The sequence below is a fragment of the Myodes glareolus genome, chromosome 2 (assembly GCF_982192425.1).
Source record: "Myodes glareolus chromosome 2, mMyoGla1.1, whole genome shotgun sequence".
Classification (NCBI taxonomy): Eukaryota; Metazoa; Chordata; class Mammalia; order Rodentia; family Cricetidae; genus Myodes; species Myodes glareolus.
The window spans coordinates 37551751-37574692 of NC_142027.1; the positions used below are offsets into that span (position 1 = coordinate 37551751).

A 22942-nucleotide genomic window follows, 5' to 3' on the forward strand; every position below is an offset into this window, starting at 1 on the left:
TGTGGAGTGCCAGGGTTCCATTGATATGTCAAAGAAAAATTTAGCTTATAGCATGGTTGAGGTTTTGTAAGCAGACCCTGAATGTCCTGAAGCTGTGAAGGCAAAGGCAAAGCAACACTGGTGACAGCACCACAGCAGAGATGCCAGTGACATGGCACAGCTTCCAACGGAAGCTGCAGATAGCAAAGCAAAGCCTGTTCAAGAGGATAGCCATAAGGTCTGAATTCAATATAGCTGTGGTGGTGGCCTTTAGGGCTCAAAACATAACATCATGTGCCTCAGATGGCAGACATATAACTCCAGCACTCAATGTTTGTCCTGCAAGCTTTCAGTCTTCTTTAAACAAATTCTCTCTCCCTGTTTTACAATTCTTCTCATTTGGCATAGGAGTGTTTGCCCATGCATGAGTATTAGATGTACGTAACTTGTTCTTCTTGAATCTCAAAGTTCCTATCTAAGATTTTGCCTTCAATCTCTGAAAATGTTTTGGAACTTTAACTTTTGCTTCATGATGAAATTGGTAAGAACAAAGACTCATAAAAGCTGGACTAGTGTGTTCAGATGCCTTCTGCATCCTGAGATTGACATGAGTCTTTGAGGCCCAGGAAAGCGATTATAGTCCAGATGCTAAAAGCCCTATGTGGTAATCTGAAGTAGGCTTTTGGGGGATCATTGGAACATGAAAGTATTTGCCCAAGGCCTTGAATTCACAGTTTCATGGATTTGGGGAGGAGGGGCTGTATCATAAAAATAAGCTTTTTTTTTTTTGCTTCCCTAATACTTCATCTATTGCCATATTGTTCTGCCTTAACACATGCCTCCCTAAGTGCCCATGAATGGCAATCTCAAAACCATGAGTGAATACAAACCCTTCTTTTCCTTTTAGTTGATTGTCTCATGTACTTTTTTCAGAATGACTAAAACTGGCTAAGACGTTCCTGATTCATTATTGCTACTCTCGGATAAATACACACACACACACACACACACACACGTATGTATATACGTATGTATGTATGTATAACAATATATTTATGATCGGAAGTATACCATTCTGTTCCCGGACCTCAAAGGTTGTGTCCATCTCACAATGCATTCAATATTTAATGTATATAAATAGACTCCTCGTATTATTATTTAAAGCTTATATACTTAAATAGTTCACTCAAGATACAAAGAAGACATGAAACTTTAATCAACAGCAAATGTCCATGTGAAGTATATCTCTGGACTTGCTGGCACAGGGTTCATGGTAGAAGAATATACCATGGTGTATTTTATTATCACCACTGCTGTATCAGAAGCTAACTCTTGCAGCACAAACCCCAAATATAAATTAACTTGGAGAAAATTATTCCATTAGTGTAAAAGTATAGATTCTGAAGTAAAGAAAATTTAAGGAAAGACAAAAATAAACTCACGGCCAAAAGGAGAGCAAGCAGAGGGCAGAGCAGCACACAAAATGTGTAGAAATGATCTGTCAATATGGGCTGAGAACACTGCATCCACCCGAAAGGGAAGTCTGGATAAGGCCAAGTTAGCCCACCCAAAATAGATCTCCTCCTCTTCCCATTTCCCTTTTCACCACAAGCTCTCATGAGTGATGAGCAAACTGCAAGCAAAATGTGAAATCGAAATACAAGGCTTTTTGTGTATGTATTTCTTGCTTTTATATATTTGTGCATATACATATTTTATATATTTATTCATGCAACTACATTTGGAAAGTCACTTGATAGCTGAATACGTGCTCTCTTATTAAAATGAAGAGCTTGAAAGTCAGGCATGGTGGCACATGCAAGCAATCCCATCACTTGGAAGGTCAAGAAGTCTACTGTAGGCAAAGTGTAATTCAGAACTACAGAGCAGGGTGCTGGCTTTTGTTGATGGTGTTTTAAGCACCCTCCCAAAAATATCTGTTTTCTGCAAAGGTGTTATTATAGCAATATTTCTAGAACCATACAAACAATTATACATAAGATATTTAAAAATCTAATTATAGCTCAAATTTCCAGTCTTCTGGAGTTGGGGAGTTTGGAATCAAGCTCAGTTGCCAAGCATGCACAAAGTCCTGGATTTAATTCTCAGTGCCACAATAAAACCCTATGACAAACAAGACACCAAAAGAAAATCTTTGGGAGAAGTCACAGCTTAGGGTGTCTGTTTCTTCACCAATAAACCAGAGATGATTTAAACCGAACAACAACCAGGAAGGTTATGGTCATTATAGGGCCAAATATTCTTTCTGTGATGTCCTCATAGAATGAACTTGTCTGTTTTCTGTGTGGTCCCTGTTCTTTTCCCAAACACCAGCTATCTAAATTTTGTTTTATTTTGTTTTGTTTTGTTTTCAAGATAGGGCTTCTCTATGTAGCCCCAGTTATCCTGGAACTCACTCTGTAGACCAGCCTGGCCTTGAACTCAGAGATCTGCTTGCCTCTGACTTTGCTAGGATTAAAAGCATATGTCACACCCACCCTGCTGCTATTTGAAAATATTTCAAAGTCTTGATAAACAAGACAGATCATGTGCAGGCATACAGTCACATGTAGCTTAGTTATAGGACTTTGATTGTTGAAGTTTTATAATTGTAACTTGTTTATCTTCAGTATAAAATGAGCACATTACATTCTGGTCTTTAAGTTAGTTATAATTTTAAAAATATCTGGCTCTCTTCCTTATTAATTAATAAGAACTTGGAATTCTAGCAAACTCCGATTTAATTATAATCTTTGAAAAGTTTCTTTGGTGCCCCTGGTAGCCTAAATGGTATTTGTTAAACAGTTATTGCTCCCGTGCCAGTTTCTGGGACTACAAAAGAGCAAAAGAACGCACTGTTAATTATGAACATATTTAAGCTTTTGAAAACAATTAATTGACAATTAAAATGTACTAAAGCCTTGTTGTTCGTTATATATTTCTAAGAGAAAACTCGATGCACTGCCTGGAATCTGGGAATGGGAAGAGGAATCAGAAAAATAAGGTACAAAGAATTCCTGCCACCACCTCAGAAGAGTAGCAGTCGAAATCCTCAGAACAAAACGATCCTCAGGACAAGATAATATCCAGCAGTCATTTCTGATATCAAGGTTAGAGAATGATATGTAAACCCACAGCAATCCTCAAACAGTTTGTCAATGTGAGACAAGTCAATCAAGTTCAAAGTCCAGAAATTGCAAAAGGAAGGGTAGCTGCAAGAGAAGGTGCAGGCTGGGGCACTCTTTAGTAAAAGGAAGGACACCAAAGGGTTGACTTAGCTTTCTTAGCAATGTTTAGGACTGTGCTCATGCAATTCCTTAGACACTTAGCGTCACCCAGGTTCCTGCGTCAAGTCCTGTGTGGACAATGATTCTCAAAGCAAGGCAAACGTTGATCCTGTCCCACCTTTATACCCCCAACTAGACCCAGGCTGTGGCTACTCTCTGAGCAGTGGGGGACTTACTGGAAACTTAGGAGGCAGCGAGCAGCTTAGTGGAAAATCCTACTAGCCGGGGCACGTAGACAAGGGAGAAGCCAGGAGGTATGGGTTACTTACAATTTGTCTCTGAGGCTGGCAGCACCAAGGCGAGACATGCCAGCAGCACCCGACAGCGCGCGCTCAGGACCCTCATTGCTGAGCAGGCGGCCCGGGCTCACGGAAGGCGCAGCGGGGACCGAGCCGGGCGCTCGGCCGAAGGGGAGCTGTGAGTCTGGGCTCAGCTCTACCAGCTCTGCTGTGGCCCAGCCCGAGCGCAGGCGGAGCAGCCCGGGGCGAAGGGGACCGCCCGCTCCCAGCCCCCAGCCCGGGAGGGGAAGCGATGACTGGGACATTTCCTGGAAGCTTTTCGCTGCTGGGGGTGGAGGGGTGAGGGGGGTGGTTGGGAGGGGGAGGGCTCAGAGAGTGAGGTCGGAGGCCAAGGAAAGCTTATCAGAGGTCCTTTGTCACTGTCTCCAGTTCTGCATTTACTTCTTTCCTTTAGAAAGTGAAGTTTTCCAATGGTGAAGAAAAGACCCTCTCTCCTTCCCTCCCTCCCCTCTCTCCTTTTCTCTCTCCCTTTCCCTTTTCCACTCACTCTTTCCCTACCCCTTTCTCTCTTTCCCCTTCTCTCCCTCTTCCCTTCTTTCCAATGTCCAGAGACTGTCAGTCAGGAGGATGTCAGGATGTCAGCCTGAACTCCGAAGCCAATTTGGACCTTAGGAAGAAGACTGACCGGAACAACATTAAAGGGAAGAAAAGAAAATGGAATGTTTTGATCACCTATGGTGTAATTCCTCCAAACAGCTTTTTTTTTTTTTTCGGTATTAATGTATTACCATCAGTTTTGGTCCTGCATCTGCCTGTGAATCAGGCATTAGGTTGCTACTGGAAACTCAGAATTTAGGTTCGAAAAAGAGAACTTGGTCTTACCACTGTTGCATAACGTTAAGAAAAGATCCTATCCTTTTTAGCCCTAGTAATATCATCTGTAATACAGAGATAACAAGTTTCCAGTCGAACTGAGACTTTCAATAGATGCTTAGATGCTATACAAAGCGATAAGAGCATGTCAAGTAGTAGTTCTCAATGCATATATATTATTATTCATTTTCTGCCCAAATGGAACATCAATTGTGTTTTTTTTTCTAGATGTGTGAATGAAACTTACTAAGCAGAATCATATTTTAAGGATTATTGTCAAATCCTTTTACTTTTTTTTTCCTTTTTCTTTCTTTTGGGAACTCTTATACTATATCAATCTCTGTTCTGTGCCTTGTTTAAGAATTAATGTATGATAATGGTATAAGAGGTCCTTCTGTTTATGTGTTGCTTTCATTGGTTAATCAATCAAGAAACTGCTTGGCCTGATAGGGCAGAACTTAGGTAGGCAGAGAAGACAGAACTGAATTCTGGGAGGAAGAAAGCAGAGTCAGAGAGAGCTGCCATGGAGCTGCCAGGTCAGACATGCTAAATTTTTCCAGCTAAGCCACGACCTTGTGGTGATATACTGATTAATAGAAATGGGTTGAATCAAGATCTGGGAGTTAGCCAATAAGAGGTTAGAGCTATCACACGGCTGGGATGAGGTCTGAAGAAAGAATGAAGAACCTGTGAATGGTAGGAATGCAAATCTCCAAGGACAAAGATATCTGTTCCCTCGATAATTTGGAGTTGTGTATCATCATTCACTTAATAAAATTGTTTATTTGCCAAAAAAAAAAAAAGAGGCTAGAGCTAACGGCTCAGGCAGTGTTTAAATGAATACAGTTTCTGTGTGATTATTTCAGGTGTAAGCTAGCCAGGCGGCCAGGACCAAAAGCAGGCCCTCACTCCATCAACAATTGGCGCCACACTAACAGGAGAAAATAGGATTTAGTCCCATATATATGCAGAAGAATTTTACAAAAATGTGAGATTCAAGGAGGTGGCCCAATGATTGAGACATATAGCAACTTAAGCTGTGGAAAGGGAGTTGAAGGCTTTCAGCAAAGCGGGTCGAGTGTGGGGAGAAAAGAGCTGAAGGAAAGACAAGGAGTTGAAAAGTATGGTCCAAAGGGGTTTGCCTTATCGTCTTGGGGACCACAAAACTCATCTCTGGGACCTGCTCTTCCTGGTCTGATAGGAATTTTACTAATCAAAAATTCCTTTATAGGTATAAATTTCTGTTGTAGCTTGAATCTTTCAAAAAGGCAGGGCAGTGGTGGCGCACACCTTTAATTCCAGCACTCAGGAGACAAAGGCAGATGGATCTCTGTGAGTTTGAGGCCAGCCTGGTCTACAGAGTGAGTTCTGGGACAGGCTCAAAGCTACACAGAGAAACCATGTCTTGGAAAAACCAAACCAAACCAAACAAACAAACAAAAAACTTTAAAAATAATTATTTGGATGTGTGTGAGCTTTGCGTGTGGATGTGCTCCATGTGCCTGCAGAAGCCAGCAGAGGGCACCAGGTCCTCTGGGAACTGGAGTTCCAGATGACTTCTGAGACGCCATGTGAGTACTGGGAACCAGACTCAGGTCCTTTGAAAGAGCAGTAAGTGCTCAACCACTGAGCCATCTCTCCAGCCTCTGAAGCTTCAATCTTACTTATCTTGGTTGTATCTCAAAAGGTCCTGTGATAAAGGCTTTGTCACCAGCCTGTGCTGGTGTTGGTGAAAAAAAACATTAGGACCGAGGACTAACAGGAGGTCATATGGGGATGTGTTTCCCCCTCCCTTTTCCTTAGAGAAAAGTAATCAAGTAATCAGTAACCACAAGGTAAGCAGCCCTTTTGCCTCTTTCTTCCAGTCCTAACATTACCATGGTGTGTTGTGCCCTCACAAGCCACAGGCTATGGTATAGAACCGCTCTAAAACCGTGAGCCAAAATATTCATTTTCTCCATTACATTGATCCTCAGGTAGATTTGTTGTTACTTTTGTTTTGTTTTGTTTTCATTAGGACAGAAGCTGACTGACACAATTTCCTTTCCACATCAGGGAACTCACACTTTATTTGAGGCAGTCACTAAAGAGCCTGCTACTTCTGCTGGATTTTGATTTGCTGTGGTTTAAAATGTCCCCTATGCCACCAGCAATTGTTGAAAACATCTGCAAACTTGGGTTGTGGCCATATGTGAGCTTTACCACCTATAGCTTCAGGACCCTCAGTTCCACACCTACTGCTCATTTCTGGGAAGGTGAAACCCAGTCCCCCAGACACCCAGTATCCCACATCTTTCTCTGGCTTCTGTCATGACTCCTTTGTCTTCAGAAGGTCCAGTGGAACTGCAGGCCAACACTGCCATGGCTGTGAAGATGGTGGGACTCAGCTCTCCATATTTTCAAATAAAACTGTTTAACTGAAATATATATATATATATATACATATATATATAAAGAGAGAGAGATAAATATAGATACAGATATATATGTAGTACATGTTGCTATATCATATTCTATTCCCTTCAGTTTACTAGAATAAGAATTATCTAGTATGTCTGTGACCCCTTCCATTAAAAGAAAACCTTTTCTCCTTTGTGAATCCTCGACTCCACCAGGTCTATGTGTTTACCACTTTATTCTCATCCCCAGGTGGTTCAAGAACAAATATAAATCTAATCCCTCATAACTGTTTGGGTTATATTAAAGGAAGCTTTAAGTCTTATATTTAATCTTTAGAATGTAGATGCACATAGGCCACGGGTCTTCAATGAAAAACTCCATTTGAAAATCTCTTCATTATTGGAGGACAATTTTTTTGAGACATTGTCAACTTTGAGGTTTCAAAATTTCCCTCAGAGGGAAAAGTCTCAAATAAAAAATCAGCAGCATTTCATAAAGTATCATTTCCAATTTAAACAGAGAGAGAGAGAGCCTGAGAAGGGAACATTAAATAAATAAAGGCATTTCAAGGAAATGGAAAAATAGAAAAAAACCCTTCATTTTCTTTGTCTGAAAGGAATCAACATTTTAGCTTCAGAACTACATTGCCGTATCAGTGCACATGAGGAACAACTGCCGCTTTGCTGTAATGCTAAACTTTAATACTATCTGAAACGCTGAATAGGAAAATTGAAGAGTACATCTCTGGATAAAATATGTGGGTTTTAAACTTATAAGCTCCCTCTAGTTTTAATTCAATATTGATACCTGGTTTCAGCTCTAAGTAACAACACGTTGGCAAATATTATACAGCTGAATATGATTTAGGTATGGTGTGGGAGGTCCTTCTGTCTATGTGTTGCTTTTGTAAGTAACGGATAAAGAACTGCTTGAGCCTGTGACAGGAAAGAATAGAACTAGACAGAGAAAGCTAGGTTGTATGCTGGGAGAAAGAAGGGTGGAGTCAGAGAGATACCATGTAGCCCCACCAGAGACACGCCGGAACTTTAGCTGGTAAGCCACAGCCTCGTGGCCAAACACAGATTAATAGAAATGGGTTAAATTACATAATAGTTAGCCAATAAGAAGCTAGAGCTAATGGACCAAGCAGTGACTTAATTAATACAGTTTCCGTGTGATTATTTTGTTTCTGGGCAGCCAGGACGAACAAGTGGCCTCCTTCAACATAGATAAGCTTCCTTATATACAAACAAGACTTGTTCAAACTTGAACTCCTTATCTAATCCTGTTTCCATATTAAATTACACAGTTTCTATATTTCATATTATTTTACTAATAAAACAACTAATATGTTCATTAATCATGCTTTCTATGTACTATTCTTTCTGAACACTAAAATTTATCAGGGCAGGATTTTTTTCTTTTTTTAGAAAGTAATTTTATTAAATTATAAATGTTTCCATTTCCACCCCTCCTCCCAACACCCTCCCACTCCCCCCACTCCCTCTCCTCCTCCCTCTTCATCCCTAAGAGCAGTCAGGGTTTAGGGCAGGATGTTTTTGATGTTTGATTCACAGCTCTATTTCCAGAGTCTGTAACACAGAGTAGTCCATAGATATTCGACTCAACAGTTTGAGCCTGGGGATTTATATATATGGCGATATGATGGGTGAACATGAAGTGACTCTTGCTTTTTGTTTGTAGTTTTGTTTGCTTACTTGCTAGCAGTACTAAACATTGAACTCTGACTCACATACTAGGGAATTTCTTTACCACTAGGCTGTAGGCTCACTACCAGACATTTTTTCTTCCTTCTTTCCTTTTCTTCTTAATTGATAGAATCTCACTATGCACTCCTGGATGACCTGGAATTCTGTATGTAGACTGAACTGACCTCAGATTCATAGAGATCTGCTTGCCTCTGTTTCCTGGGTACTAAGATTAAGATAATGTAATACCACACCCAGTCTAAGGATATTATTTAGAATAATAACAGCAAGGACTGTTTTGCTCATTCATTACGGTAAAAGAGCCACAAAACTGCGGTGATTTATTTCTTGGTCACGGGAAATTGAAATCTGCATGTCTTTCCAGGCAGAGGCTCATCATATGTAGGCATAACATGCTCACATAGACTCTTACAACTATTCACATAGAAAGGGAGAGCAGGGATCATTGCTCTGGTTGTTAAGTACCTTCATGAAATGTTGACATTCTACTCACATTCAACTGGGCACAGGGATATTCTTGGTGTGATTGATTCTATAAGGTAAGAATAGCTTTGTTGTGTGCTTGTAAAGAGAAGGGAACAAGAAATGATTAGTATTTCCCCTGTCCATCAAACCACTTAAGGCACTGAAAAACTTAGGGTCAAGTTCCATAGATGATGACTGACTACTTGCTGGCAGTAGAAATTACTACTAGAATTTAGGAAGGTATGAATTGGAGCTAGTACCAAGTACAGTTTTAAAACAGGTGGTACCAAATATGCTTCTCGAAACTCCAAAGGAGCATGCACATAACAAGCTTCTTCAGGCACAGAAGGGATACTTACATTTATGTTTTTTCTTAAGAAAGTATGATTTTTAAAAGAAAAGCAGAAGGTTAGGACGAGCTCCTAGAAAACATATGAAGACAAAGGAAGATTTATCAGGGCAGAGAAGAGAAACAGGATAATATACAACTGTGAAAGCACAAAGGGAGACCAGAATGAGATTTAGAAGCATTAACTGCATTAAATGAGTTGAGAGATGCAAAAGAGAGGCTTCTTCCCCCACGGTGTCTGGATCTCTTCCTCAGCATGAGGGCTCTCCTATGGCCTTTTGTGAAGCCCAAGATTGTAAACAGAGGATCAAAAACAACATCCTGTGCTATTCAGATGGATAGGTCAAATTAAACTCAACCCTTGGGAACTCCGAGGTCTCCACACCAGGGTATGAAGAAGATTCAAGGGCCATATCTGTTATAGGAACAAGAAAAACTATAAGCATGTAGAGTCCAGCATCCTCTTGAACTTCCTGGTTGGTCCACAAGGTCAAGAAACAGGAAGTGCTGATGTGCAGCAAATCTTACTGTGCTGAGATCCATCACAATATTTCTTTCAAGAGTTGTAAAACTGGCATTGAACGAGCAGCACTGGTGATCGTTGTTAGAGTCATCGATCCCAAAGCCAGGCTAGGCAGCAAAAAAATAATGAATGCCTGGCTCGTGTGCTTTATTTCTGTTTAAACAAAACATGTAAAAGGGGAGGATGATGGAGGGAAGTGGGAGGGAGGGAGTAAGACAGAAGGGGATAGGGAGGGAAGAGAGAAGAATTTGGAACATGTAATTTTGTTTAGCATGGTTTGACAGGATAGAATGAATGAAAGAATGAACTTCGACAACAGTGCTTTGTAAAGTTGTTGAACCACCAGTTACAGAGGGTGGATTGTGAAAATTAGTTAGAAACAAACAAATAAAAAACTTATTAGCCCTAGTGATTGTTAATGAAGACCCTTTCCTTATGCTTCCCTGAACTTCCACCCCGCTCCATGGATAAGCAGAGAGGTAGCCATGGTATAACACAAATGCTTGGGAGACAAGTGACAGTAACTCTAAAACCTGCTATTATCTATCAGAGATTGCATTGAACTGTATCTCACCATCTCAGTAACCTTGTGAACTGGTGGCTTTCAAGCCCATCTTACAGAAGGCCTACAGAGGTTCAGAGTCGGCAAGCTCATGAATGAGAAAAGAGCTGCTTTTAAAACCCAGTCGAACTTAGTTGTACACGGCCATTTTCCCTTGCACTGTGAATTCCCAGTGTTCTCTTCTATCTTTAGAAGATATCATCTTTATCATCTATCTATCTTTCATCTATCTTTTAGTCAGAAGTTGAATAAACATGACTTTACAAGTTATTGCTTGCATTTTCAAAAATGTATATTAATTTTTCTTCAATAAGTATATTAGAAACACATAAATACCTCTTTTTTTAAAAAGCATTGCAAAAGAGCCAGCATATTCACAATCTCAAAATTCAAATATCAAATGACCGTGATTCTAGATAGCTAAAAAGTTCCTCCCCGCCAAAAAGCATATATTACATTATTACTACTCCTTATTTTTGAGTGGAAAACGCACAACGTTTTCATTTAGTTCTTTCTCTGTTTGCACATTCTACAACAAGGACATGTTGCTCTTGTAATTGCAACCCCTTCTTACAAGAAATATAATTATTGTTCACTTTTTTTTTACACAACAGTGATAAACATCAGATTAAAATAGCATTTCCATTTGAACTGTTGAAACAGCTCAGCAAACGAGTTTTCCCCGTGTGTCTTTAATTTATAATTGCCTCAGTGTATTGCTCCTGAATTCTTCAGCCTGAGTAGACCTGAGCCCCAGAGGCTCATCATCCCCACTGCATAACAAAACAGAACAAAACAAAACAAAAGCACGCAGACGATCAGGGATCTTTGGATCTCATTTGAGTTACTGGAGATGAATGGGATGCAAAAAGGTTGGCAGGCAATGCATTTCCATTGGGTATATAGTCAGGACCTGTATGAGATCTCTCCAGGAACCCTGGATTTATCTACGGACGCTCCGGTTGCCTAGTTACCAGATCCTGCTTTCGCGAGCTCCTCCTTATTCGTCTAGACCACGCCCACTTCCTCTTTCCGCCCTTTGACAGGGGGCGGGGAGCAAGAAAGTCTTCAGCCGCTCAGAAGCCCCGAACGGAGGTCGCCGTCCTCTGATTGGAGAAGCGCGGTGTGGGCGGTTCCGAAGGCGGGCCTTCCGAGATGCGGGAACGTCAGCACGTCGACGCGGGGGTTTTCTCTGGAGTCCCGCCACCGCCGCGCCGGTGTTGCTGAACCTGTCCTCATACTGTCCCGGGGCGGTGGGCTGACGCTGTTAGGGCCGGACCCTGGGGTCGGTCCGGGTCACCGCCCTCCCGGTCTGTCCTCCTGGCCAGTCTACCCTAAGGGAGCCTGGCGGCGTGGGGCCCCTGAGCCGGGCCGGGGAGCTCGGGGCCCTTCCCCGCCTGTGGCTCGGATGGGAGGTGGCGGGAGGAGAGACCTGGGATGTTCAGTCTGATGGCCAACTGCTGCGACTTGTTCAAGCGGTGGCGAGAGCCCGTCAGGTAGGCTGGTGCGCGGGCCCGCTGCCTAGAGGGATGGGGACGACCGCGCCCCTGGGCCGGGCCGCCGTCGCCTCTTCCCTAGGCGAGGGAGGAGTCGGCCCGGTCTGGGGGGGGGGGGGGATGTCACTCTTCCGGATGGACCATTCCTGGACCGATAGCCTAGACTGTAGCCCCTCGTCTGCTGGACAAAGTTTTGATCCACAGCGTATACATATATTTTAAATTGTTTCTTAGAAAGATGCGTGTATGTGCGTGTCTGTGGAGAGAAAAGGAGGGAGAGAACTAGAACAAGAAAATCCATTGTGATTTTCTTGAAAACCTTTTGTAATGGGAAAGTTCTTAAAGAGAGGTTTAAAGTACAGTTTTCCTAATAAACACATCCCTGTTGCCACATTTCTGTCTCATCTCTCTTCTACGCATCTGAAAACACAACCGCACAGTATTTTGTTTGGCTATTTGGCTCTACTTCTTTCTAATTATATGATTCAACCACATTTGGCCCATCTTCCTTATTTATTAAACGAGGATGATAAGATCTGTGCCTAAGAAGTGTTGGATCCAATTAGAGTGTGAGAAGAGTAGTGTTTTCTTAGCTGTAATTTAGCTGCTGTTTTCATGCACACTTTAGTATAGCCTTCTAATTGAAAAGTCTCTTGCTTCATGATTCACTTTGCATAAGTACATGTGTTACTGTTCCGTGCATGGTCCTTGGTTGTTCATTCAGTAAATACTGTCAAGAAAGTGACATGTACCAGGCACTATGCTAGGATGAAGTCAGTGAGGCTAATGCTTCTGCAACCTAGAAGCCCAGTCTGCACAGTATGTTTTACTTTATAACTATTGACTTTTCATAGCTTTGCTTTGGAATTAGACCACAGGCAAAATTTAGCAAAGTGCTTTTTTAAAAATCCCGAACTCCACAAATATGTATTTATTGTAAAGATGAGCTATCCATTAAAGTATGCACCTGAAAAGCAACACGTCACAGTCACACATTTATAGGAAAACACGTGTCTCTATTTGGGAAAGAAATTTGCTTTAAATAGAACTTTTGGCATTCTTTCCCACTCGTTGACTTTGGGTTTGAATGTTTCAAGTGTAAGTGATAGGATCACCTCTAAAAACCGGAGGTGTGTTCATGTGATTGACTTTAATCTTACTCTGCTGATTTCATAGCTTCTACTCAGACTTGAAAGTCAGAACATACGCCCATTCATACATACCTCTGCTTACTTTCAAAGAATGAATTTTTTAGGAAAGTATTAGAGCATGAATATAATCGGAGCTTTGCTTTTATGACTTAACACTAATTCATGAAAAATTGCTTTTAATATACGTATGCTTCCTGTTTATTTTTTCAAGTTTTAGATATGCTGCTTGATGTTGAAATTCTTTAATATTTTCTGAAAATATATTTGCAAATATATTGTAATGATTATTAATGTTCAGAATTTGCTCAGAGATTATGTTGGCTTTTCTAATAGACTCTGTACTCTTCACAAGGAAGTTCTTTATGAGACTCATTTATTCATCTGTCTAATGGTAACCACAGCCCATTGAGTGTATTAGATTTGTTTGCTATGTATCAGGCAGGAGGCACCAGTCTGGCTTAGTAATGAGGGCCAGGAACCCAGCCAGTTTTCAAACCATACTTTCATACAAGTCAGAACATGAACCTAGGATTTCAAGCCATGTAAATCAATCTCAAGTTAACTATAGTGCTAGACCCACAGACAAGTGACTTGCCCCAATAGAAGCCATATAGTACATTGCTAGATTTTTTTTTTGGTTTTAATTTTTATTTTGAGATATAGTACAATGATGAAAACAAAAAAATCAGTATGATACTGTTAATTAAAATGTGAACCTACTTGTAATAATTTTTAGTTTGGTGTGTCTATGTAAGATCTAGTCTAGTTTCCCACATTATATTTGCTCTGATTTTTTTCCATCTTTCTGAGTTCATAAGGGTTGCCATTTTTAAGGTCTCTTTGAATAGTACTGCTTAGGGACTCTAAGCTTACTTAGTCTTAGGGACACTGGAAGCTGTGGCTGTTTGCAGAGTACCCCTCTATTTGCTTCTTAATTCCTAGTAATTTGAGTGATGTGGTGCATATGGAGGAAGAATGCAGAGACAGTATGTCCTTCATCACAGCCAAGCGCTCTACAGTACTCATTTCACAGTAATCATATCAAGGGGTCTTAGTGCTAGTGGATTTTTATTGCTGGAAAGGTTCATCTTGACCACATGATTAATGTGTTGTCTTCCGGGCTTATCAGTAGGGTGCTTGACTTTAGTAGATTGGAATCGGAATCCTAGAAGTCTTAGCGTTTTCCCACGTCGATGTAGTTGGTTATTTCTATCTCACAACATTCTAAGAGAGAAACTCTGTGCATGGCTGCTGAGGTTACTTTTTCATTTCTGCCGCCAAAACCCCTTACAAAAGCAAATCATGACAAGAAGGATTTATCCGGGCCTCAGTTTTAAGAAAACACTGTCCCTTGCAGCAAGGCGGACAGTCAGAGCTGTGGGTGGGAGCCTGCAGGCAGGTCTCTCTTTCACCTTCTTATTTAGTCTGCATGGCTCCATTCATATTCAGGGTGGAGCTTCGCTCCTCTGATCCCCTCCTCGACAGGCTCAGTGGTGTGTCTCCTAGGTGATTCCAAATCCAGTCCAGCTGACAATGAAGAATTGCCATCACAATGGCATCAACTTTCACTCAGCAAACTACCTCCCCCAACCCTGATAGACATTGTGTAGGAATTTATCCTCCTCTGTCAACAGCCTAAGTTTCTCAGGACCTAGCTTGGCCTTCTTATTTTCCTGAAAGAGAAATTTATTTGTCTTTCTAAGATTAATTCTTTGACCTGTGCTCTGTGTTCCATTTCCTTGATTTAGTTGCCTACATTCAGACAATTCTTACTTGCTTAGATCAGAATAGGGGGCTTGTGGGCTCTAAGAATGTATGAGAACCGAGGTCACTTTTCTCCTTAGTCTTCCGAGTTCCTCTTACATCCTTCTTAGAATGCGTTTTTCAGGCTTTTCTTGCCTAACCAACCCAAACTCAGCTATCGGCTTCCCATAGCTGTTCTAACACATCACTGTAAGGGTAATAACGTGAAACGATATGACGTTATTATCATCACGTTCTGAGGTCAGAAGTTATAATAGTCTGCTAGTCTAGAAGCTCTAGGGGCAGAATCCACCCTCCTTTGCTCTTTCCAGCCTCTAGAGAGCACCTGGGTTTCTTGGTTCCTGGTGCTGTTCTTCCTCCTTCAAGGCTGCTAGCATAGCCAGTCACAACAGTATACTACAGCCTTCTTGTGCAGACCCTTGTCCATTACATTGCATCTACTTGTACAGTCCAAGATGAGCTCCTCCTCATTAATCACACCCCAGATTCCCTGCATGGAAAGTAGCGTGTGCACCAATCTTGGGCATCCTTGGAAGGCATTCTTTGGTCTGCCACCCTCGCCAACCCTCTGTCGTTGCAGCTGCTAGTATCTTTCCTTTCCTTTTCACCGGGGTGTCTCAGTTCACAGTGGTCATGGTGCTGTCCCTACTTCTCTCTCATGCATTCTGTAACTCCCTGGTTAACTGACTATTGTCCTGACCCTTTAAGAGTTATACTAGTTGCTTCATGGTAATTGCAGTGATTCCTTTTGACTCTCTACTTAAATGGGTTCTTATCATCTTTAGATGTCTAAGACCACATCTTAAAATTCTCAGTGTTTTTTCCTTTTCTTCTGTCTGCTTCCTTTATCTTACATCACCAGTTTGCTTTCCTTCGTCTGTCTTCCTAGTTTTCCCCAAGATTCTCTTTTCTGTGATACGTCCTCACTATGCAACAAGTCAGATAATGTGTTAGAATTTTTCTGCTACATGCAGAACGTATTCCTGGTACAGAGAGGCTGATCCTTTACAGAATTCTCAGTCTCAGCATATTCGCAATTGAGCTTTACCCAGTCTCATTTCTATGTCACAAGTTTCTGTTGTTTCATTTGTATTTCATATTAGCAGTTTCGTTTTGTCTTTCTCTTACCAAAATCAGAAGTGAAGAGTAATCCTTTATACTGAGTTATGTCTTGTCTTATATCACTATATCCTGGTGGACCCCTGTTTAATAGAATAGTTCTCACATATTTTTAAGGGGCACTTTCAGAGATCCCTAATGATGCCTAAAGCTGAATAATACCAAACGCTTATATATATATATATATATATATATATACACACACACACATATATATATATATATATGTATATGTATATATATATGACAGACACATACACACACACACACACACACACACACACACACTGAGCTTTTAACTTGTAGATTTGGCACAGTAAAGCCTTAGCAATTATAACTAATAATAAAATTGACTAATTATAGCAATGTACTGTAATAATATGACCAGTATGGATAACCTACCATTTGGGGGTTTCTATTAAGTAAAATGAGGGTGACTTGAACAATACCAGTCAGGTGAGCAGATAACTAACGGCTGGGTAGGACATGCAGCATGAATATGCTGAATAAATGCTTGACATGAGTCAGATGAGTCGCACCCAGGCATGGCAGAGCGGGTTGATACTTTCACTATACTACTGGGACACACAGTAGAGACGTTAGGGTTCCAATGTAGAACTCACTGGTAATTTTAGAGCACAGTTAGTCACGTGCTGCGGTTTGATTGAATGCCCCACAGTGGTTTACATGTTAAGGCTTCTTCCCTAACATGTTGAGATTGGCAGGTAGTCAGATTCTACAGATGAAGCTTAGTAGAAGATTAGGTCACTAGGGATGTGACCTCAAAGAAAATTGTGGGATCCAAGGCCCCCTCTTCTTTCTCCTTTCCTAGCTTATATGCAAGAGATTTTACTCTGCATGTGTTCCCACATAATGTCTTGCACTTCAATAATAAGAACTCAGAGGTTGCTTTTGCTTCAAGGCACTGACTCTGTTTGGGGCTGCAGATACCTTGGATAAGTAAAATGGGAGGGCAGTTTGGTATCTTGGCCTTCAGTGTGTGTTCAGATTCCATACTTTGCACCTTAGACTGCTGCTCCTCAGGGAGGGAAAGAGACAGGCAGGCTCAGAACAAGAGAGGCTTGTGATTTTATTGGTGTTTAAAGACAAACCTATGCTTTCTGTGATTCTGACGCCAAGAAAGGCCCACTCAAAATCAGAACAGTAAGACTAACTAAAAGCATCTTGAAAAGAAAAGTTATATTAAATAACAAACAGCTGTTATTTTAAATCAGAAAATAGGAGTATTTCAAGGTTTTCAGGTATTACCCCTTAGGGTCACACGTAACTGTTAATCTCAAAGATACAGTTTTTCTTCCTTCAGTGTCCTGCATGCTGTTCATCTCCCGTCACTTCTCCCACAGGTCATTGCCGTTTGAAAATAATTTCTCTCCCATATCGATTTTAGCTTATCAGTCTGTCAAAGCTTTATTTCAAGTGTGTACTGCTGACTAACCCATCCAGAAAGAAGAGCTCCAGGTAGCTTGTAGAATGCATCTCATTGCTTGTGTACACTGGTGGAGTGTCTGTAAAGCTGATTAGGACATGGTTTGTTATTTATGCTGTGTTTGTTTTCCGTGGAGGAGATACATCCTTACAACCACATTTTTTGTGCAATTGAATATAAATAAATATAGACCATTTATAGAAGTTGCTGAGTTCTTAATTTCCTAATTAAGCTTTACATACAGATTAGCAAGGATTATCTGGTATACTGTATGCTAAACTGGAATGTCCGACATTCATTTTATCTGCCTACTTGATTTTGCATAATAAAAATAGTGGGATTTTGTAGTTAAAAAAAGTACAAGAGACACATATATGTATTTTTGTTCAAATATAAAGCCTGCTTCATGAAGTTTGAAATAGTTTCCATAATGTAGTTTTTGTGTGTCAAACTTTGCCCTTTGGTTTCTTGAGTAAACGATTTTATCTTTGATATGCATGTTTTAACATTAGAAATAACTTATATAATAAATTTTGTTTAAGTATGATTTTTCTAAGTTGACAAATCTATTTATTCTTTTATAATTTCACACATATACAATGTATCTTAACTAAATCCTCTTCCAACTGGTTCCAGCCATTCTCACACATGTGTCCCTTCCATCTTCCTCCTCTTCCTCCTCTTCCCTGTTTCCTCTTCCTCTTTTTCCTACTTTTCTCTGTTTCCTCCTTTTTTTCTGTTCTTCTCCTACCAAGTCACTTCAGTGCTATCTGCATGAGTGTGAACAGCCTACTAGTGGCTGAAAAATGCCTCTACTTCACTCAGCAGCCGTCAATTGCTGATGGCTCCTCAGCCAGGGACTGAACCTCTTGAGACCTGCCAACACTCCCTGCCTCCCACCTCCCCCATCCATGCTGGAATTATTGACTGGCTTGATGTCGTGGGTTAGCACTACTTAGGTGAGTTCATGAGAGCAGTGCCCATGCCGTGCCCAGAAGACATTTCCCAGTGATTTTCCTCATCTTCTCACTCTTGCAATCTTTCCGGCCGCTCTTCCAGTGTCCCTGAGCTCTATGGGTCTTCATATATCTATATTTAGGCCTTATTTAGGGCTGAAATGCAATTGTCTCTTATTTTTAACATTTTGACCAGTATAAGACTACATTAACTATTGCTCCCTACCATAAGGTTCACTAACCAAAGTTAGCGAAATGTAGGTAGTTTTTGTTTTTAGTTTTTAAGTTGAATGCTTTTCTGTGTGTTTTTCTTCTCATTTTTATTAGTTTTAATTTTGCATATATGTGTGAGTCTGTGTGGAACCCAGTGTATGTATGTGTGCATGTGAGTGCTAGTTTCTGAGGCCAGAGACAACAATACCCTTTGAGCTCAAGTTATAATAGGTGGTTACAAGCCACTTGTGGGTGTTGGGAATCAAACCTGGGTCCTCTAGAAGAATACTGTGTGCTCTTAAGTAATGAGCTATCTCTCCAGCCCCTCCGTGTGTGTGTGTGTGTGTGTGTGTGTATGTGTTAGATAATAGAGAACCCTGAACTTGTCATGGTGGTGTGCGCCTTTAATCCTAGCACTCAGGAGGCAGAGGCAGACAAAGCTCTAAGTTCAAGGCCACCCTGCTTTACATACAGAGAAACCTTGTCTCACAAAACCAAAAAAAATAAAAAAATAAAGAACCCTGAAATAAAATGTCTCCATGTACTCAGTTTGGGAGTATATTAGCCACTACACTGACTGAGTAGCATCAGATATTAGCACCTAGACTACAGAAATCTTCACCTTGAGGCAAATAACTGAACAAATATATAATCAGAACTTTGATATCTCAATCAATTCATTTTGTAATTCTTAAGAGAATACATTAATTTTAAAATATTTTTGTTCTTTATTACCCTTAATCTATGAGCATGTATACTTTTTTCAGAAATTTTCAGCCAATTGGACATGAGATAAACAATTTGACTTACATTCCCAAATTGATGAAAGGATTTATGTGAATTAAATTTAATAGTGTTTCCTTAACTTAACGTCATTTGTATTAACTTCACTTGGTGTCTCCTCGATACGAGGGAAACCAGGAAGGAAGCTGTAAGTTGATGGTCCGCCACCATTGGCACTGCTGCTCCACAGAGATGAGGACAAATTCCAGCCGAGGAGACTGATTTGTTCTTTGAGGTGACCACGTGGTGCAGAAGGCATCTTGGTCATTGTCTGCTGGGGATGGCAAGGAAGCTTGAACTTAATTCTGTGTTTTTTTTTTTTTGTTTTTTTTTTTTTTTAGCAAAAAATGCTTAGATTTTTTTTTTTTCTTTTTAAATGAACAGTGTGTTTTTGCCTTCTAGGGAGCAGGGTGTGGGTTGAGACAGTCTCATTATCTAGCTTTCAGTGGCCTGAAACTTGCTATTTGGCTGGCCTCAAACTAAGAGATCCACCTTCCTCTGCCTTCCAACCACAGAGTTGGGCTTTATCCACATGTCACCTTTGCTGTAGCTACAGGAACTAAGTTGTGACTGTCCTGGGCAAAGGGCTGGAAAAATGATTCCTGGCTATATTTGTGAAAAGGAGCCTTTGTCCCTGGATGCCTGATTGTTTGCTTTTATGAAAGTGGGTAGATATTAGGATAAAAGTGGTTCAAGTTATTCCAAACTCAGTAGTGTCTGTTACTGTTTAAACTTCCCCTGGAAACCACTGCGGCTAATTTATTAGTACTGAAGCCTTGAATATCTTGCACCTCCCTTGCTCAAGGCATAGTGTGGAGATAAATGATAGTCATGTCTTTGAACTATGAAGACATGCTATTTACATCAAAGTCTTGGTTATTGCAGGGCTGGGAGAGTGGGGACTATCAGTTGTAAGGCACTTTATTTGAGATGGTGAGCACCAAGACAGCCTTTTCTTTCTTTTATTGAGACAAAGTTCTCACAAGTACCTTAGACTGGCCACAGTAGAATCCTCCTGCCTCCGTCTCTTTTAATGCTGAGATTACAGATGTGCATTACTGCTCTAGGTGACCCACTGAGAAAGACACTTTTATTTTATGAAATTTCACAGCACTTGATACTGTTCCTCTGTTCTCCAGAACCTGTTCACATAAATGACATCTTTTTTAGCCCCCATTTCCAGGTTGACAGTGTTCTCATCTTCCTTGTCCCCTGGCCTGTGTCTTGTGCATTTCCTGGGCTCTTTCAAGTGTTGTGATGGATTAAACTATTACTTAGATAATACCTTGTCAAGATCTTTAGGGTTCGGACTTTAGTCATGAGAGCAAGCACCTTGTCAACATGTGTCCAGGGAACTATTTAAGCCTCTCTCGGAATCTGAGCCCAGCTGTGGGTTCCCTTGCTTGCACTTTGGGTTGTCATAAGAATGGCTTCAGATTGAGCATCTCCTGTGTGCCTCGGTCAGGCGCACACTGTTCACATTGTCTAACTTAATTTTCTTCTTGCCCCTCCCCACATGGGTATTGTCAGCATTATATTTTACTGATGAAATTATGACCAGTAATGTGTCTAGTGTCATACAGTTTAGAAATTGCAGAATGAGAACTTGAATGCAGAATTTATTTTTCTGCGTGCCTTGAGCCTTCTTAATGTTGCTTATTAGTAGTGTAAATGTTCCTAGATCTTATATAGTAGCACAGAGTCCCAAAGTGTACACACACACACACACACACACACACACACACACAAACACACATCCTGCATCTCATTTGGAAAATGTTAGTACTGAGACTGATGCAAAATAATCCTCTATGATTTTCTATTTTTATTCAAAAGCATGCTTATAATTTTTAATGTTATACCATGTTCTTGGAAAAAGACTTCCATGACTAAATATTTGAGGTAATTAAAGGCATGGTGAATAAATAAAGTGTTAGTATGACTAAAAATCACAGCCGGAAAGAACTGCAATGTTTAATGTTTAATAATTTATAATTTCAGAACAAAGTAGATTAAAGAGTTAACATCTGTGTAAAACGCAAAGTCTATACAACCTTTTAAAATAATAGAGATGCATAACCTTTTCACAATAAAAGGTACATGTTACTGTAGCTTTTAAAAATATGGTAAATTGTCACCGGGGACAGTTTGGCTGTGGTGCTACATGACAACATATGATTACTGATCAAATCACAGCCCTTCCAACAGGAAAAGGTGGCAAACAGAGTCTACAGAGTCTAGAAAAGCTGGCACAGTCAGTAAGCTCAATCATTTTGTCACTTGTTCAGACAAACACTCAATAAAAACATAAGGTGTTAAGGGTACAAAACACTTTGACCAGATATGATTTCTACTCAAAAATGCTCCTCTAGTGACAATGACTAAAATGTAAATATGAGCATACTGTGGCACTTATAGCAGCTTACGTGTTCATCTACTTTTTTTGTAATACTCCGAAGGCTAATACTAATTTTGCTCTTAACATATTCCAAGTAATGTAACTGAAATCACAGATTTTTATGTCCCTGCCAGTTTACTCATTTGACCCTTTATAACTTAAAATATGAGTAATGAAATTAAATGCTCAACAAGAGAGAAGGAGAGAGAGAGAGAGAGAGAGCTAGCCAACCAGCCAGACTGAGCAAAGAGACCTTATGCATCACTGTGAATATAGGTGAATATGATTCAGTAATAGTTCTTGCCTCGCATAAGTAAGGCCCTGAGTTCGAGTCCCAGCATCCCCACCCCTAATGAGTACTGTTCATACATATGATGATTAGCTTAATTGTCTGCCTGACACAGACTTGCCTGTGAGATGAACATCTCGACCTGCCTGTGGTGGGTTATCTTGGTTGCATAGATTGAAAACAGTTATAGTAGTGAAGCTAGTGTGACTTTTTCATAGCTGTCACCAAACATCTTACAAAAACGACTTTAAGGGTGACATTATTTATTTTATACACCATTTCCTGGTCCCAACCATACGAACAGAAATGGCTAAGAGTTTGTGGTGAAGGAAAGATTTTTTAAAAATACCCAGCAGGAAGAAGAGAAAAGAAAAGAAAAGAAAAGAAAAGAAAAGAAAAGAAAAGAAAAGAAAAGAAAAACAGATTTCTGGTGACATGACTAAGCGGTTAAGTGTACTTGCTGCACTTATAGAGGAGACTGGGGTTCTAGTCCCACACCCATGTGGCAGCTCAAAACTATCTGTAGCTCCACTTGCAGGGATTCTATAACCTCTTCTGGCCTTTAAGGGCACATGATATATATACATGCATTCAGGTGAAAAGACTGATGAAAAATAAATACATAGATAGACAGACAGACAGACAGACAGACAGACAGACAGATAGAGAAGTGAAAGAAATCTTAAACACACATACATATTCACACTGAAAAACACACACCCTCTTTCAAGAAGTGGCCAGGGATAGTGTAACCTCAAAAACCCCAGAAACTTGCTTCCTTCAGTAAGGCCCCACTTCCCCAAGTTTCCAGAGCCTCCCTAAATAATTCCACCAGCTAGAGACTGTGTTCAAACCCTGAACCGTGAGAGAGGGGTGTGGATCCTGTCAAGGGGTCTATCAAGAACTCCAGTTCTTAGAA

The 22942-nt window shown here is 40.5% G+C and overlaps 2 protein-coding genes across 5 annotated transcripts in view; one reads left to right on the plus strand and one right to left on the minus strand.

Annotated features, from left to right (window-relative positions):
• Positions 1 to 3707, minus strand: part of Pros1 (protein S) — a 73954-nt gene extending 70247 nt beyond the window's left edge. For 2 of the 3 annotated variants that reach the window (XM_087899769.1, XM_087899767.1), the window contains exon 1: positions 3536 to 3707. In XM_087899769.1, the coding sequence (XP_087755895.1) occupies positions 3536 to 3611 (76 nt within the window). In that variant the 5' untranslated portion in view covers positions 3612 to 3707. The remainder of the gene's footprint in view (positions 1 to 3535) is intronic. The other variant, XM_087899771.1, reaches the window with a different exon arrangement.
• A 7867-nt stretch (positions 3708 to 11574) lies between these two features.
• The window catches only part of Arl13b (ARF like GTPase 13B), a 59813-nt gene continuing 48445 nt past the window's right edge, over positions 11575 to 22942 (plus strand). For both annotated transcript variants that reach the window (XM_087899775.1, XM_048422587.3), the window contains exon 1: positions 11575 to 11903. In XM_087899775.1, coding sequence (XP_087755901.1) covers positions 11845 to 11903 — 59 coding nt within the window. In that variant the 5' untranslated portion in view covers positions 11575 to 11844. The remainder of the gene's footprint in view (positions 11904 to 22942) is intronic.